Source organism: Cynocephalus volans, chromosome 16 (assembly GCF_027409185.1).
Source record: "Cynocephalus volans isolate mCynVol1 chromosome 16, mCynVol1.pri, whole genome shotgun sequence".
Taxonomy (NCBI): domain Eukaryota; kingdom Metazoa; phylum Chordata; class Mammalia; order Dermoptera; family Cynocephalidae; genus Cynocephalus; species Cynocephalus volans.
This window is the reverse complement of record NC_084475.1, coordinates 4,081,393-4,099,050: the sequence shown is the minus strand read 5'-3', so window position 1 is coordinate 4,099,050 and position 17,658 is coordinate 4,081,393. Positions and strand designations below refer to the sequence as shown.

At 50.8% G+C, this 17,658-nt stretch overlaps 1 protein-coding gene across 1 annotated transcript; it reads left to right on the top strand.

Annotated features, from left to right (window-relative positions):
- The first annotated feature begins 467 nt into the window (after positions 1-467).
- CACNG1 (calcium voltage-gated channel auxiliary subunit gamma 1) lies at positions 468-11,340 on the top strand. The gene is made up of 4 exons (XM_063081082.1): positions 468-838; positions 8,896-8,970; positions 10,029-10,166; positions 10,583-11,340. Exons 1-4 carry the CDS (start codon positions 604-606, stop codon positions 10,807-10,809), a joined length of 675 nt encoding a protein of 224 aa, XP_062937152.1. The 5' UTR covers positions 468-603; the 3' UTR covers positions 10,810-11,340.
- Positions 11,341-17,658: the final 6,318 nt, after the last annotated feature.

Here is a 17,658-nt window from a genome sequence, read left to right as displayed (position 1 = left end):
CTGGGATGTCCCTAGGCAGGACCCTGAGTGCCCTAGACCCCCAGGATGAGGAGTCACTCAGCCCGCCTGGTGCCCAGCCTGCCCGGTGTGAGACCAGAAAGGCAAGGCGCCCATGGCTCCCCGGTCTCCCCCTGCCTGACAGTACCCTTTTCTCTTCAGCCCGGACCAGGCAGATCCCCCCCACCCCACCCCTGGTGTCCCTGTGGCCCACCCTTGCTCCCTTCCCACTCAGGTGTCCTGAGCTGCACGCCATAATGGTCTCCAGTCAGTGTCTACAGCCTTCTGTCCTCGCCCCACTCTTGGGTATTTCTGGCCCCAACAGGAGAAGAAAGCCCTGAAACCCGAGCGGAAGCCGTCCTCAGTGACACGCCTGGAGACGAGCATTAATAGAAGCCTCCCTCAGGCCCCTGACACGTCTGGGCAGCTGCTCAGCCCCGTCTGGTGTCCCTCAAGGCCAGCCCCCTCTGGCTCAGCCAGGCACACTAAACTTAGCTTCCACCTCCCGCTCTACAACTGCTGCCACCACCCCAGCCTGGCGGCCACCTGCACAAGAAAACACTGCCACGGGACCCTGCCTGGAGCACACACTCCTTGGTGACCACCATGTCCCAGACCAAAGCACTGAAAGTCCGTGTGACCCTCTTTTGCATCCTGGTGGGCATTGTGCTGGTCATGGTGGCTGTGGTGACTGACCACTGGGCCGTGCTGAGCCCCCACATGGATCTCCACAATGCCACCTGCGAGGCAGCCCACTTCGGACTCTGGAGGATTTGCACCAAGCGCATGGCTGTGGATGACAGCAAGGACAAGAGCTGCGGATCCATCACCCTGACCTGGGGTAACGTACCCATCCCCCACCTCCCTGCTGCCTGCCCTTCCCAGTCTCCCTGGAAAAATTGCCCAGGGACAAAGGCAGGTTTCCCTGCCTCAGAACAGAGCAGCCACCAGCCCTTCTGCCCGGGGCACATGATCTGAGTTACATGTGGCTCGTCCTGCTGGTGGCTGGAGCTGGCTGTAAAGCAAGGGCATTTGTCTCCAGCTATTTCTGTCTTGCTGGGGTTTGGAGCTTTCCACCCAGAGTGGCAAGCAGGACAGGTAGGATGAGAGGCCCAAGGAAGGAACAGCAGATCCACAGGCCAGGGGCTTCCGTGGCTCCACAGGCCAGGCAGCGGTCACTCATCTGGTGTCCCAGCCTCACTCTCTCCCTGCAAGGACAGGCTGGGGAGCTCCATGTGCTCAGGCTGAAGGACTTGTGGGGCTGGCAGGTTCATTCCTCAGCCTCCAGCAGGAGCGTACACAGGACTGGCTGGCTGCAGAACTTGCAGGGCCCAGCGCAGACGAAAACGCAGGGTTCCTTGTTCCCAATTACTGAGACTTTCAAGATGGCGATGGCAGAGCGTGACACCGGGTGTGGGGCCCTGTGGGTGTGGGGCCTGGAGCGACCACACAGGTGGCATGTCTGGGAGGCAGGAGCCACCTGCATTTCTGTCACAACCTTCTGCCCTTCTGTACATCTTCCCTTAGCTCAGACCCCTTTGGAGTTACAAAGCTTTTCTTTACGCTGTCATTTAAGTGTGTTCCTCATTTTCCTACCGTTTGCCCAAAGCGTGCATTGAAGGTCAGCCCCTTGTCAAGCATACGTGGAATTTACGTGCCTGGTCTCTATTGTGACACTGGGGAGCCTCTGAAGTCACAGCAAATAGAGCTCGGGTCAGAGGAGAATTGAGGCCTGGGCCCCAGACACGCATTGCCCACCTCCCGAAATTACCATCGGGGATTAAAAAGCCCATCACAGCCCCTGCTTCCTCCTCTATAAAATATGGCACTCAGGCTCAGCATTGTAAGATCCCTCCCAGTGCTTGCCAACCTCCCTCCACATTGGCAGTGGGCCAAGGGGGTGTGTGATGTCCCACTGGATTTTCAGAATTATTCCCTCTGTTATCAGACCAGGTGTTACTTGAAACCTGCCCTTCAAGGAAGTCAGTGCTGAGTCCCCAAAGATCTTGCAGCCTGCACATGGGGCAAAGAGCCCAACCCCTTCCTCCCCTTTCTCTCCTTCATCTTCCTCCCCCCTGCTTACTCCAGGGAAGCCCTGCAAATACCCAGCTGTCTTGAAAACGCCAAGTGCTGGGGCTGAGGGCTTTGACAGGCGTGGGCATATGCTTGAAGGGTATCACATAGCCCAGAAGCCCACGCCCCTTGGCCACTCCTGAACACACCCGTAAACACATGCATCATCCAGCCAACTCCCCTGGGTAGGGCAAGGTAGGGCAGGGCAGGGCAGGCAGCTCCTCCAGGGACCGTGCGTGGGATGCACTGTTATGACCCTGTCCACCTGTCCTGGAGCCAGATGAGGAGGGCAGTCCACGCAAGGAAGAAATAGGCTGGTGAGAGGTGACTGGACCATCCCCATGGGGGACCAGAAGGCATGAGGTCGTCCTTGAGCCTGAGCAGAATCTATCTCTTCGCCTCTTGCCTGTGTCCAGCCATGAACCTTACCTCCCACATTTGTGACACTGAGCACTGCCTTCCTTCCAGTAATCTTCCAAAGTGTGTTCCTGCCTTTTTCCCTCTCTCTTCTCTACCTTCCCCACCTGCCTTTCTTGTGCTCTCTGGGACCACTCTTTTCTAGAGGGAGGAAGACGGTCTGTGCACATTCTCTAATTTATTATTACATTAACAACAACAAGAATAATAGTAATGGCACACAAATGTAGCACTAGGTGCCAAACATTGTTGTAAGTGCTTTGCATGTCATAACTTTGGATGATGTCAGAAAAAAAAAATGACCGAGTAACAAATTCCAAAAATCTTCTTCTCTAGAAAAGCAATGAGAATACTGGCAAAAAAAAAAAAAAAATCAGAATCAACATTTTCAGAACTCCGGAATTTAACAAAAGTCTTGCAGCAATCCAACAACTGCTTTTTCAAGAAAAATGGGTGAATCTCAGGAGGAACAGTGAGATTTGTGGTGTTTTAACTTGCCCTGTTTCAAGAACCAGCTCTTTTGTAGCCTTGAAAACCAGCATCCCAAAGTCACAGTGAAAACCAGCAGCCTGGTAGCCACTGGAGACGATCAACCTTACCAGGGTTGGATCTCTTTAAAGGTCCATCCCCAGAGAATTGTCATTATTTGACCTGTTGGCAGTCCTTTGGAAGACCCCACGTGCAAGGCTGTCTTTAACCTGACTGAGCTTATCCAGTGCAAACGGTCTTTCTCCCAGGGGGCACTTGTTGAGAATAATTAGAAACAGTCGTTTAACATCATGGCTGCCTGAAGCGGTAGATAACAGTCGGGGCAAACAATAGGCTAACCAAAACACTGCAGAATGAGATGTCCATAGGCAGCTTTGAGAAGCTCCAACATATTCCTGGGAATCTAGGGGGGCATGTGGATACGCAGTGCTGTGTGCATGCTCAGGAGAGATATGAGAAGGCTCTAAACTCTCACCTCTGCCTATCTTCAAGCTCTGTGCAAGCAGCAAGTGAAGGCTAAGGCAGAGATGTAAACTGCTTAGCTGAGTGTTAGAGTCATGCTCCAATACGTGCAAAGGAAAGACTCCTGAAGGAGATACGTATTAGTTCCGGCACCTTAGGAAATCTCTGTTAACTGACCACTAAGCTAATTGAACAGTGGTCACACATGACAAAGAATACAGACTTTACAAAATTAGTTCAGAAATGTCACTAAAGAAACAAACTCTCAAGAAGGAGGAGAATCTATTTTCCAGATCTGCAACATTACATTGTTTAAAAAATACAGGACATGCAAAGAACTAAAATGGTGTGGTCCATTATGGGGAGAGGGGGATGAGCAGTCAGTAGATCCCTAAGGAAGCTCAGATATTGAACTTACTAGACAAAGATTTTAAATCAGCTATTTATAATATATTCAAAGAACAAAAAGAAACCATACCTAAAGAGCTAAAGTTGAGAATAATGTCTCATGAAATAATGAGTATCAATAAAAAGATAGAAATTATTTTTAAAGGACCAAAAAGAAATCCTGAGGTTGAAAAGTAACTGACATGAAGATTTCACTAAGGAGCTCAATCGCAGATCTGAGCAGGTAAAAGAAAGAACCAGTGAACTTGAAGATAGGTCAGTTGAGATTAGCCAGTCTAAAAACAGACAGGAAAAAAAAAAAAAAAAAAAAAAAGAAGAGCCTCAGAGACTCGTGGGATGCCATCAAGTGTACCAACATATGCATAATGGGAGTCCCAGAAGGAGAGGAAGAAAGAATGAAGCAGAAAGGAGATGTGAAAAATGATGGCCCACAGTTTTCAAAACTAGATGAAAAACATTGATGTACAAATCCATGAAGCTCAATGAACTCCAAATAGGAAAAATTCAAAGAGATCCACACCTAGACACGTCATAAGCAAACTATTGAAAGATAAAGACAGAGAGCATTGAAAACGGAAAGAAAAAAACAACCCATCACCTATAAGGGATTCTTAACAAGATAAAGAGCTGATTATTCCCGGAAGCCACGGAGGCCAGAAGGCAGTGGGATGACATACACACATTAGCTCATCTAATCCTCACAAAAACCTCCATGAGGTCCATGCTATTATCATCATCCCATCTTACAGATAAAGAAGATGAGGTACAGAGAGGTTGAGTAATTTGACCAAGGTCACATAGTTAATGAGCAGAGCAGCCGGGATTCACATCCAGGCATTTTGCCCCCAGCAATCACCTTCTTAGTCACTACATTATGCTACTTTACAACAACCCAGGGAGTAGGTTCTCATCCCACAAGTGGTTTCCATTCTACAGGTAGAAACACTGAAGCTGAGCGTGGTAACAAGTAAAAGTTCGACACCCAGGTCTCAAATGCAGAGCCCCCTGCTTTCCAGCCCCCTCCACCCCCTCCACTGTGCACACAAACACCGCTTCTAAAAGCTGTTGAGCCAAATGAACACACAGAGTCCAGTTTTTGGTATGGCATGGTTTGGGTGCGGCTGGATCAGGAGCTGGTGCCATGGAGACTTCTCGAGACCCCATTCAGTCACAGAACGCAGGAGGCTCTGGGGACAAGAATCATCGAATCTGATTTTTCCACTGCCCCCCGAAGAGTCTTAGAAGGACTGCCAGGTGCAGGATCAACAGTTGAGGTCAACTCCAATGCTTCTCAGTCGTCAGGAGAGACCATGTGTCTGAAAGCCCAAATGAATCCCCAGAAAGGCCATGCTGTGTCCTGGGGCTGGGTGAAGTGTTGCTTTTTAGGGCAAGCCTGCCCCAGTGCCCCATTTCCCCTGTGGTCCGTCTTCTCTTCCAGTCTCGGTGCAGGGTTTGGGGCTGTAGGAAAGTACATGAGGCTACTGGCCCCAAGAGTTTCAGGGGCTCCCTTCACCACCCACATGAGCCAAGCCACAGCTAGGCTTCTCCACGTAGAAGGGCAGTGCTCGGAAGCTCTGGGGTCAGGTCGTGTGGATTTCCCCAGCCCATTGTATAAAATTCTTCAATCAGAGGGTTGAGAGGAGACACTGCAAATAGAAACCACTGTTGGGAGCTGATAGAACTTTTACAAAAAGCCTGACGACAGCGCTGGCATCACTACATGTAAGAATCCCTTCGCATTTCTAGAGCACTAATCCCCAACAAATTATTTTTTAATATATTAACGTCTCCGTCCACTGGCACTTGGCACACTGCTACATTCTCAGTGACAACCGAGAGGCATCCACTAACCTCATGGGCTGTTCCAGCTACCAAAGAGAGATCCCCAGTAACTCAATTGCAGCTTGGAGTGAAATGTGCCTTCTGTTCTAGTTCTTTAAAACGGGTGCACTAGTCATGGCTCTGCATAGCTAGTGACTCCCTTGACCGGAATATTTGGTTAGCAGCCGACTTCCTGCCCCAAGCGAGCCTGACAGCTGAGTTCAACGTATGTTTCAAGGGATGACACACTAAACATTTCTAGACCACGAAATCTTATAGAAATAGGAACATTAAAATCACCATAAGCCATTTGCAGAGACAAAGGAGACTGGAGGAACCTAAGGGTTCCTAACTGTCGCCCCAGATTGTCGTCAGCATTGGTATTTCTGCTGACTTGATCCAAAGCACTTTCTTCCTCTGCCCAGCAAAAAGGCTTGAGCCCACCGAGGCAAAGCTGTAGGCCGAACTTTGCGCAAGTGTGGTGGAGGCTACGGTAGGGCGAGAGGGACATAGGAGAGACAGAGACAGGAAGGCTCAGAATCTGTGTGGCACTGTCACTATCCCTCTCCTCTATAACTCAAGGCCCATCTCGGGTGTCCTTCCTTTTTGTTAGTTTCCCAGGTAACACTCCCCAGACACAGGGGTAGGGCCGGGGCAGGGAGGGGCTCACAGTGGAGTCTGGCCATCTGAACAGGACTCCTGCACCCTTTTTGAGTGACACTGCAGATGCGTGGCTTGATCCTGAATGAGGCCTGGGTCTGTTGTACACCTCCCCTAGGGGGGCCGTCAAAGACTACGAAGGGGCTTGTGGTCTGCAGTGGGCAGCCACGTGGCCCTGGAGCAGATGTTTCTCCCACGGGTGTCAGAAGACACTGTTCTTCCTCATGTGCTAAGTCCAAGAGAGGAGGTGGGGTCAGCCCATCCATCCTCAGGCCCCAACTTCAGCCACATCAGAGAGAATTGAGGCTTCCAGATGCTCTGAGAAGGAAACCCACCCACTGGGTGGCCCATGTTCCTTCTCCTCCATTTGAGGGCACTTAATAGGGAAGAGGGAGGGGGAACATTGTACCTGGACCACCAAATGAAAAGAATTCTCCCCCAACTCCCCCCTGGCTCACGCAGACACATAAGCGTCCCCGTGCATCTGAGCCAAGACAGTTTTTATCCAAGCACCTGCAGCAATAGCTGTCTCTCCAGAGTGAAGCCTTGTGTTCATCTGGTGGGGGTCTGGCAACCCAAACACTACCTGAGCAAGAGTCACCTCAACAACCCATAAGGTCCAAAAAGCTGTGCCCCCAGCCAGCCTCTCAATGGCCTTAATCTCGCGGCCCTCTGCTCAGAAGGCTTTTAACTCCAGATTGCAAGTGGTCAGGAAGGCGGCTGACCATGAAATACACTTGAATTCAGTCAATTCTTTTCAGAGGGTTTTCAGTGACGACTGAAATTGGCCCTTAAAGAATGAAACAGACATGTTCCTTTGTCCAGAGGGAAACACATGGAGACTCACGACATAGCACGAGTCATTTGGAAGCAATGACTCAAGAGAATCTATAGCTAATAATCTAACAAATATAAGAGGTTTGCATTATACTTTAAAATAGCACCGGATGCTGGGAGAGAAAAGAAAGCAGCATCAGTCCTGACATCACCACTGGCAGTCAGACACCCCAGGTAACTCTGTTCCCAAGGAAAGTGACTTAAATATAGCAGCTCACAGAGAAGGCTGTTTACCACGAGGAACATTTACTGCTGCTAAACCAGAACCCATCTCCAGGGACCATTTCCTTTTTCAATCTCAGGACAGGCAGCAGCCCTGACTTTGGGGGAGGGGACCACAGGCTTAGGTGACAATAAGATGATTTAGGTAGGATAGAAGGAAGCTTTCATCCCAACACCAGCCAAAGACTTTGGCAGCACCTTAGGTGCACTCCCAGAAGAAACTAATCATCCACTGCTTTCTGGTCATTCAAATGTGGCCTGGAGGTAAAGAAATGAATTCACAAACTACATGCTGTCTAAATGACAGAAAGAGACGTTCTTCTATTGAGGGTTATGGAGACACAGGAAAAAAGAAATCAACAAAGGGCCTCACACAAATAAAAAGCAAGCTCATTTAGTTTTTTAAAGAAATATAAAATAACCGATTCCTTTGCTTCCTAAATCAGGAGTAAAGAATGTTAAACTGTATTCAATAAGCAATAAGACTTTACTTTGATTTTCTAGTATGTCTAGTTCTGAGAGAGATACTGTAAGGGAAAAACGGGAGTGAAATTATATTTAAAGTCAGCATGAATTTCTTTGTGCTGACCCTCTCCCTTGCCCTCACCAAATCCAGATTTTCAGTCCTACCGTGGACAGACCCTCTGTGACTTTCATGACGATTATCAGGGAGCCAAGCAACTTTCAGGGCAGGTCTAGTCTGGGCTGCCCCTACATCCACGGGTACCGAGGATCCTGTGAAATAACGTGATGGTCACATTCAGCCCTCACGTGGAGGTCACTCCCTGCACCCAAGTCCACTCAGATGGCCACTTCACAGGGCACTTAAGGGGCCTGGAACAGGGATTCCCAACCTGGCTGAGCATCAGAACCTCCTGAAAAGCCTTTGAAAAACACTGTTTCCCAGGTCCCACCACCGAGCCAGGCTAGACCTGGATCCTGATAAGAAACACAGCCCTAAACTTCAAGTTGATCCAGGGGTTCTTAGCCTCAGCACTATTGACATTTTGGGCTGGATCATTCTATGCTATGGGAGGCCGTGCTATGTATTGCAGGACGTTTAGCAGCATCCCTGGCTTCTACCCACTGGCTGCCAGGAACACCCCTCTCACCACCGAAATGTCTCCAGGCATTGCCCAGCAGCCCCTGGCAGGTAGAATCACCCTGGCTGAGAACCGCTGTTTGGCCCTCTGTTGATCGTGTACCCTGCACCCCTGACAAATGGCCTGAGCCTGGGCCCCAGTTACCCCATCTACCTAATGGAGCTCATCCAGCCTGGGAGCTCCCTGAAGACCTCCCAGCCTCTTAGGCAACCCCGTTATCCTACTGAAATGTGGTTCTAAGGCTCAGAGGAAGATGTTTCAGCCCAGATTCAGGATCTGGGGAGAAGAGAGCCAGCCAGAACCCCCCTCGTGTCCAGAGGGATGGCTCCTGCGCCCTCTTGGCTGAACCTCTGTGCCAGCGGCAGGCCCTTCCTCTCAACTCACAAGCTGTCTCCCTCCTTTGCAGAGAAGAACTGCTCCTACTTCAGGCATTTTAACCCAGGCGAGAGTTCGGAGATCTTCGAATTCACCACGCAGAAAGGTGAGCCCACGGTGGAAAGGGGGGCGGGTGTGACAAGGGACTTCTGTCACATGCTACCGAGCCAGAAAGTTATTTCGCAGAAAAGCACTGACTTTCCTGCTCCCGATGAAAAGCAGCCCCGTCCTGCTGCGTTTGAACAGCAGCCTTGTCACCTCCCCTCTCCAGAGGGCCCTGAGACAGCAGCCTCCATCTCCTGGCGCCCAGAGCTTCCATTCTTCAGGGCTGGGGCGAGTTTGTAAAAGAGACATTTCCTGGTAGCCTCCGCAGTTGTTGTAGGAACACGTTTTCCAACAGAGCCCGAGGGAAGCTGTTGTGACAAGAGCTATGAACATGCAACAAGCGCTCCGGATCCCCTGATGGTTCTCAGGGCGGCTGGGCCAGAGTCTGCAGGGAACGGTCTCGTCCCTCCCTCGCCTGTAGGTCGCTCCCCGAGAACCAGGAGCACACACTGTGCTCTGGGGGCCTCTCGGGATCCCTGGAGCTCAGAGACACACCCGCTGTCAGGTCTACAGAACCGAGCCTGCATGAGCTCGAATGGCAGCCCACCATGTGCGTGTGCACACACAGACACACCCACTCACACGCCCTGACAGATCCTCACGCGTGGGACACACGCACTAACACACACTGGCAGACCCTCACACGTGCTGTGCCAGGTACCAAGCCACACCCTGTCGTCCTTCCAGGGGCTCCTTGTCGACCCCAAGACAGACCACCCACAGCCCAAGGGCTTCCTTGTGCCCTGTCATTTGGAGGAAGGTTTCTGCTCTAGAAAGGTGTCTGGCCACAGGCCTCCCTGCCACCTTGGCAGCCTCTGCCTGTGGTGGGAGGAGCTTGCAGTTTGGGGCATTTGAAAGACATGGGGGTGCATAAGTCCTCTACCTGCCTGGCCCACCCTTTTCCCGTGTGGGACTTGGAGCGATTCAGTCTCTCGGTGGTTGTTGGTTTTCCTGCATGGGAAATTGCAGCCCGTGGTACTGTCGCTGACCTGGTGAAAGGCACGACTGGCCAGAGCTCCTGGGCTGAGGCTGGGGGTGTCCCTGCCCTGTGTTTTGCAGAGTTCAGCATCTCGGCAGCTGCCATTGCCATCTTCAGCCTCGGCTTCGTCATCTTGGGCACCGTCTGTGTCCTCCTGTCCTTCAGGAAGAAGAGGGATTACCTGCTGAGGCCCGCCTCCATGTTCTACGCCTTTGCAGGTAGAAGGGGGCCTGGGGACGAGGTGTCGGAGGGCTTCTCCCTCCGTTCCCAGGTAGGAGCATTTCCCAGGCTCCAGCCAGCAGCGAAGCCGGTCAGGGCCTCAGTGGCTCCAGGTGGGAGGGAGGGAGAGTGAACTTGGCAGTTCACTGGATCCTCAAGGCACTGAAGAAACGTCCCAGAGAGCAATTAACAAAAGAGGGAAAGGAACACGGTCGGCCCTCCAAGGGATGCAGGAATGGTGCGGCGGGGGGCAGAGGGATCGCTTTTGCAGGTTCCCAGCTAGAACCTGTCTTAAGACAGTTTTTCCCCCAAGTTTTTCTCCACCAAGAGGAAAAGGCCAGTAGACACAGGTGGGGGTGGGGCCGGGGCAGCGCAGGGGCCCCTGGGTCCCTGAGAGCGCTGGCTCTGTCCCCAGGTCTCTGCATCTTCGTCTCGGTGGAGGTCATGCGGCAGTCGGTGAAGCGCATGATTGACAGCGAGGACACCGTCTGGATCCAGTACTATTACTCCTGGTCCTTCGCCTGCGCCTGTGCCGCCTTCATCCTCCTCTTCCTGGGCGGCCTGGCCCTCCTGCTCTTCTCCCTGCCTCGAATGCCCCAGAACCCCTGGGAGTCCTGCATGGACGCCGAGCCCGAGCACTAGCCTTCCTGCAGCCCCGGCCACCCTCGGGGCTTTCCCCCCAGGAAGCCAAGCCATGGCCCAGAAGCTTCTAGAGAGGAGGCGAGAGATTGTTCCCATCTGCCCCACCCCACGATGGTCTCAGGCTGCATCCCCTCTCTGAGCTTGTCTCTGGGCTGTGCCGAGCTCCTCTGCAAATAGAGCAGTGGACGTGAGTCCAGACCTGACCACGATTCGGGGCGGGGGAGGCGGCAGGTGGTCAGGTGTTTGGAGAGGCCCAACCTTGCACTGAAGCTCTAAGTTGTCCCCGCTATGCCAGTTGCTTTTGATAAGCTGGCTCCAGTTGTCCTTTATAGAATGTACAGGGACACCTATGCTTATTTACCAGTTCTGGGTGTCATCCTGTATAAACAGCCAGTCCCCCTCTCCTTCTCAGTGACAGGACATGTCCTCTCCAGTGAGCTGAACATCCCCTCCTTGGCTTCCAGGAGCCCTGAGAAGCTTTTCTAACTGGGTAGAATCTGACTGTGGTTTGAAATAAAATCTCTCAGAAAACTTGCTTTGTCCTCGTGCCTTGCCTAGAAATTACCTGAATTCCTGGCCACAGCCCAGGGACCCCCTGACCCTGAAGAAAAAGGGACAGCATGTCCTGGGTAAGTTGAGGACTTCTGTGGGGATGAGTGGGGAACCAGTGTGGCTTAAAGGTTCTGAATTCCATCTTGTGTCTCTGGGCCATGGGATTGTGTTGGGGAGAAACTAGAAACCCTCTGATTAGGCAAGGGTGTTAAAAATAGGAGGGGCTATTTCTAGAGCTCGGTATGCTGAGCATCCGGGGCCAGCGCAGCGCGAAAGCAGCACAGCCACAGGTGTCCGATTTCTGCTGCTGGATTTTTGTTGCAAAGACCGTCAGGAAGCGGGGCTTAGCAGTCCGACACTGAGGGCCCCTTGGAGTGCCATGATTTACCCTCTTCTGCCTTCCGAAACCCCGCGGTGCTTACCTAGCCTTTAGAAATGGTAGTCAGCCATGGTTGGCAGATAGGATTCTGTGCGCCCCTTGAACACCAGAGGTTCTGCTTAGAGCCCATTCTTCTGGAGCAAAGGTCTGCAAACTATAGCCCATGGGCCAAACCTGGCCCTCCAGCTCTTGTTGTAAGGCCCGCAAGTTAAGAGTGATTTTTAGTTTTAAATGGTCTTTAAAAAATCAAAAGTAGAGTAATATTCCACGGCACATGAAAACTGTATGAAATTCAGATTTCAGTGTCCATAAATAAAGTTTTATTGGAACACAGTCACTTCCATTCTGTGGCTGCTTTTGACTCGACAGCGGCAGTGAGTAGTTGCGACAGAGATCTTCTGGCCTGCAAAGCTAAGCATATTCACTGTCTGACCCTTCATGGAAACTGTTTGCTGATCTCTGTTGGGCAGTGAAACTGTGCACTCCCCAGGCAGCCGTGAGCCCTGGATGCTCCCACCTGTAAAGTGAGGGAAAAGATACTCGTTCATTCTTCCAACTCGTCCAGGCCTAGAACAATTTAGAAGAAAGGGGCATGAATCTGGAGGCACCTGGGTGGTGGGCATGGTGGGGGTTGTGAGGAGCCTTCTGGGGCATCTCAGGGGTCTGGGCTGGGCTTGGGGGGTGGGGTGGCGGAGGACCCTGGGGGATAGAGCAACAGCACATTTGGATTTGAGTTGCAAACTGAGCAAAAAGTCTGGCCCATGGTTAGGCAATTGAAAAAGGTCAAAGAGAACAGAGTGACACAAAACATGATGCTGAGAATCTAAACCATGGGAAGCCAAAGTGTGGGGGCTGCAGAGACGGGAGGGGCTGCAGCGGCTCTGTGGGGTCCCATAGCCAATGCAGGACGCAGTCCTGAGGCTGCAAAGATCGAGTCTGGGAGCGATCTTGCTCCAGGCAAAAGAAAATAGGACGATGAAAGTCCTGGCCAGCCACGGAGTCGGGGCCACAAGAAAGACAGACGACGTCATCCTGCACACGACCATTGTGGAGGACGATATCATTGTTTTATTATTATTTTTACTTTTAGCAGAATCAGACTGGTGTGCATTTTCTATTTCCCCGTGGATGCCTCTGTGTCTGGCACTGGAAAACATTTCTATATGGAATATTTGCTGAACAGAATGCATTTGGCTTCCCAGAGTTCTGACTCTTTTGAGAGGGACTTGTGGGCGCCAGAACCGCGGTGCAGACCAAAGGGTTGGGCGGAGCTGCCAGACAGCCTCACAGCCGGGCATCTGCCCCAGTTCTGCAAAAAAGAAGACAATTTGGCAGCTGCCAACAAATGAGCAAATCAACCAAACCTATGAGTCTTCCCTGCTTCCCCCGCCAGTCTGCCAACCACTGTTTGCCAGGAAGGATGTCTGGGATGGGCAGTTGGTCCATCTTGCTCTGGTTGGGTCTGGCTGAGGACTGAAGACCCATGCACTTGGCCTCACTGCAAAGCCCACCAGGCCCGGCTCTGCAGGTGGCCTGGGGCACTGAAGCCCGTGGTGAGCCCAGAAACCCTCTGCTGCTTGTTCCTTGCTTGGGAGCGTGTGAGTTTAACAATCACCAGAACCTGACGTTCCATAACACTTTCACTTTCTCTGCATTTTTATATCCATCATTTCCCATGGGGTAAGGAAGGTAGCAGAGACGGGAATGGCAACTCAGTCATCAGGAGAAACACTATTTGTGGGATCTTTTTTAATTGTGGTAAAATACACATAGCATAAAATTACCATCTTAACCATTTTTAAGTGTGTAATTCAGTAGTGTCAAGTACACTCACATGGTTGTGCAGCCATTCCAGAACCCTTTCGTCATCCCAGACTGACACTCTTTCTGTCTCTATGAATTTGACTACTCTAGGGACCGCGTATGAGTGGAATCACACAGTATTTGTCATTTTGTGACTGGCTCATTTCCACTTAGTATAATGTCCTCAGGGTTCATCCGTGTTGCAGCACGTGTCAGAATTTTCTTCCTTTTTAAGGCTGAATAATATTCCACTGTACATACAAGGGGTCTTCAAAAAGTTCATGGAAGGATTTGTATTATCTTTTAATTCAATTTTACCAGGAATTTTAATTTTAATTTTTAATTTAATTTTATTTTTTATTGAATCATAATTAATTATACATATTTTTGGGATTCAATGTTGACATATGTTGATCAAATCAATATTACTAGTATGTACATTGTTACAAATTGTACTTATTCTTTATGCCCCTTGTCCAATCCCTCCCTCTCCTCCTCTCCTTCCTCCTCCCCCCTCTAATTTCCCTAGATTTCTTTTCTCCCTCTGAAAGAGTAATGGTTACTCTGTTGATTTGTTGCCTAGATGATCTGTCCAGTGCTGAGAGGAGTGTTCAGTTCCCCCAATATTATCATAGAGAAGATGCTGCTTCTGTCACTCTGGAATGAGCTTTGTGGAGAGAGACATCCTCTTCTTTGGTCTCTGCTGTGACTCTCCTTGTGTCATTGCACTCCAGTGGCTGGTGGACCATCTGTGTGGTGGTTTGTGATGTCTAGCCAGTTAAGCAGCAGCTGTGGTTACTATGGTGGCTGTGGTGAACCACCCACATGGAGGTGACGTTTTTGGCATGCTCCTTGGTGCTGGTGGTGTGCCTGGTTGTGGGTGGAGAGTCTGGTCCCTAGTTCAATGCCTCGGGCACCTGGGTGGGGTCTGAGGCACTGGTGGTATTCCTGGGCCGGAGCTAATTTTTTGTCCTTTGCTTACTTCTAAAATGGTGGAATTTCCTGTGGGAACCAGCACTTGAGCTCTGTGGTTGAGCTAAATTGCTGCTTTGCTGCTGTTTCCATAGGGAAGGCTTTTTGTGCAACACAGGTTATAATGGTTGACCTTATAGGTACTTCTGACTCTCCAGAGACCCAGTGCACCTGGGTTGTGTAGAAACTCTGATCTGGCCCTGAGTCTTTTCATCAAACTGCACCTCATGCAATTCTGCATTCCCAACCAGTCTCCTCTGAGTGGTCCTGCACTGACTGGGGGCTGGATTGGCTGTCTTTGCTGTGTCCCAGTGTTCTCCTGGTGGGCCTGTCTCCCCCACTGCCCAAGTTCCAAACACTTCCCATGGGATGGGCCCTGCGCTGGTCCCTTGCAATGACTCACCAGCCTCTGAGTGGCTCCCCTTTTTCAGATGTTCTGGCTCCTCGCTCCTATGTGGGTCCACAGGAACCCTATTAGTGGTCTTGCTGTCCTGGGGGCCACCAAGGCCCTCTTCTCCCCTGCCACCGCCAAGTAACTCCACCTGAAGGGCACAGCTGCAGCTGCTGCCAGCTCCTGCTCCGTGTGCTCAGCAGCTCCAGCCTTAAAGCAGCTATGGCCCAAATTGCTCAGAGCAAATTTTTCTTTCTCTCATTGTGGCTTCTCCTGCCTTTATGAACTCCATAGGTCTCTCCTCCTCTTCCCCTGAGCTCCAGTGGCCCTGGCTTGGCTGATGTTACATTTTTATAGTTGTAAATTGTTTGATTTGTGGGAAAGAGTGATGCTGGGGACCGTCTATTCTGCCATCTTGACCGGAACTTCCAGGAATTTTTTGAAGTGCCCTCATATATACCGCATTTTGTTTATCCATTCTTCTGTTGTTGGATGCTTGGATTGTTTCCAACTTTTGACTAGTGTGAATAATTCTTCTATGAACATAGGTGTACCAATATCTTTTTGAGTCCCTGCTTTCAATTGTTTTGGTTATAAAGTATGATATTTTTAAAATTCAAAAGTAATGCAAAGTATTCACAATGACATAACATCAAAAGTTTTAATAGAGACCAGATCTATTAACCGATTTTGACGCATGCTCCCATGGCTCAGCATGGCACTGGAAGGTAGCCACAATTATCCCCATAGTACAAAGGAGAAAACTGGAGGATCAGAGAAAGGTTTGCCTACTGTGACCTGGTTAACCGGTGCCAGAGCAGGAATTAGAACCGAGGCTGCTGGATTCCCACCTGTCTGACCAGGGCCCCTTACCAATCCTTACCTGACCTCTGCCCGGGTAACTGGTGAGACCAAGAGACATCTCATTCTCTGGTCAATGCATAGTAGGGCCTGCCCAAGTGGTTTGGCTCTTAATTCCTCCTTGAAACTGAAAATTTCAAGGATCTATGTGTACCTCTATTATTTCCCGGCTGCCCCAATAAAGAAGGGTTTCAATCACATCCTATTGCAGTATTTCCCCTGCCAGTGTGACTTGTCTCATTTTGACCACATATTTTATTTACAAATTCACATAGCCTGCCTGCTTTCAGAAAAGGTCAGAAGTGGAGACAGGTATTAATTCACCCGTGATGCAGAACGTATATATCGAACCAGTGATTGGTGTTCAGGTTGGGACGTGGCTGCCCTGGCCTCCCAGCCTTCGCTTCAGTGTCACTCGATTGCAGTCACTGGGGCATAATGAACCCACACACCCGCATGGATCCTGCATGCGAAGAAAGTTAATTAAGGTGCTTGCCATTACAAGGAGTGCTAATTTCCATTCTTTTGATTTTGCTCCTGACAAGAATTTTTGCCTGAATGTGAGGGAGTTGAGTTCTTAGAAATTGTCATCATTTGCGGTGTAGATTTGCCTCTCTCTTGGCCCACACGGTGGTCCTGGTAACCCCAAGGAGAAATGGAGGATAAGGAATCTGCAAAACCGCAACCTGAGAGTCCTGGGCTCTCAGCTCGAGGAGCTCAAAAAACACGTTTCCAAGTCACCAACTTAAACAGCTCACCCCTTCCCACCCCACGAGGCCAGGATGCAGCTGGAAGCAAACTGACACTGCGTGTCAGAAGGTCTTAGGGTAAGCAAGCACATGTTTCAAAGCACTAATGAGGTCAATAAAAACAGGAACACTGTTTACCTAGAACGTCCAAGAGGCAGAGAGGTGACAATGTGTAATGCTCTCCATGCAGTGAGGAGGAAAACAAGAAAAGGGAAAACAGCCAGGGCCTGCGTGGCATCAGCCAGAGGCAGCCAGCGTCCCAAGGACAGTGAGAAATCCGCCGAGGCCCGAGGGCCACCAGCAGTGGTTAAGGAGAGGCAGTGGCACCCAAAGCCCCGAGGCAGGCAGGCCAGCTCCCCACATGCAGGTGGGGACCTCTCAGCAGACAGGCAGCATCTGGGAACACCCCAGATGCATAGTTAGTTCTTCAGGCTCCACAGGAGTGCGATCTGCCTCTGCTGGAGAGAAGCTTCTGCTTCTCCTGACCATCTTCAGGTAGTTAGAAGACATCTCAGGGCCGGCCCGTGGCTCACTTGGGAGAGTGTGGTGCTGACAACACCAGGGCCACGGGTTCGGATCCTGTATAGGGATGGCTGGTTGGCTCACGTGGGAGAGTGCGGTGCTGACAACACCAAGTCAAGGGTTAAGATGCCCTTACCGGTCATCTTTAAAAAAAAAAAAAAAAAAGACATCTCAAGCCCAGAAACAGCAACGCATGATGTGTGTGGATGCCCAGGTATGCTCCTTGGCCCCAGGGCCTTGCCCGGCTCCGGAATGGCAAAGACTCTGGGCACCCTCGTGGCCAGCGGGTTATTTCCCCTTCAGCTCTGCTCCCCACAAGGGCTGAAAGGCCCCAGAGAGCAGAGGCTGGCCGCCTAGCCCACCGCCATCTCCGGGGTCTGGCGCACAGTAGGTAGCTAAAAGAGGTAGGAAGGAAAGAAGAAAAGGACAGAGAGAGGGGGAGGAAGGAAGGAGAGAAGGAGAATAATTGCGTGGAAGGAAGTAATGCGGGTTTGTGAGTAGGATAAAGGAGAAAGGGGGTCTCCAGCGAGCAGAATATTCCACTGCAATTGCAACTCTGTGGACCAAAAACACTAGTCCACAGAGTTTTCTATGCCGAGGTTACCCCTCGATTGCTCATC

Coding starts and splice junctions, on each gene's coding strand:
- CACNG1 (XM_063081082.1), top strand. CDS start 604: ATGTCCCAGACCAAAGCACTGAAAGTCCGTGTGACCCTCTTTTGCATC. Junction 8,971..10,028: donor CGAATTCACCACGCAGAAAG/GTGAGCCCACGG, acceptor TGTGTTTTGCAG/AGTTCAGCATCTCGGCAGCT. Junction 10,167..10,582: donor CATGTTCTACGCCTTTGCAG/GTAGAAGGGGGC, acceptor CTCTGTCCCCAG/GTCTCTGCATCTTCGTCTCG.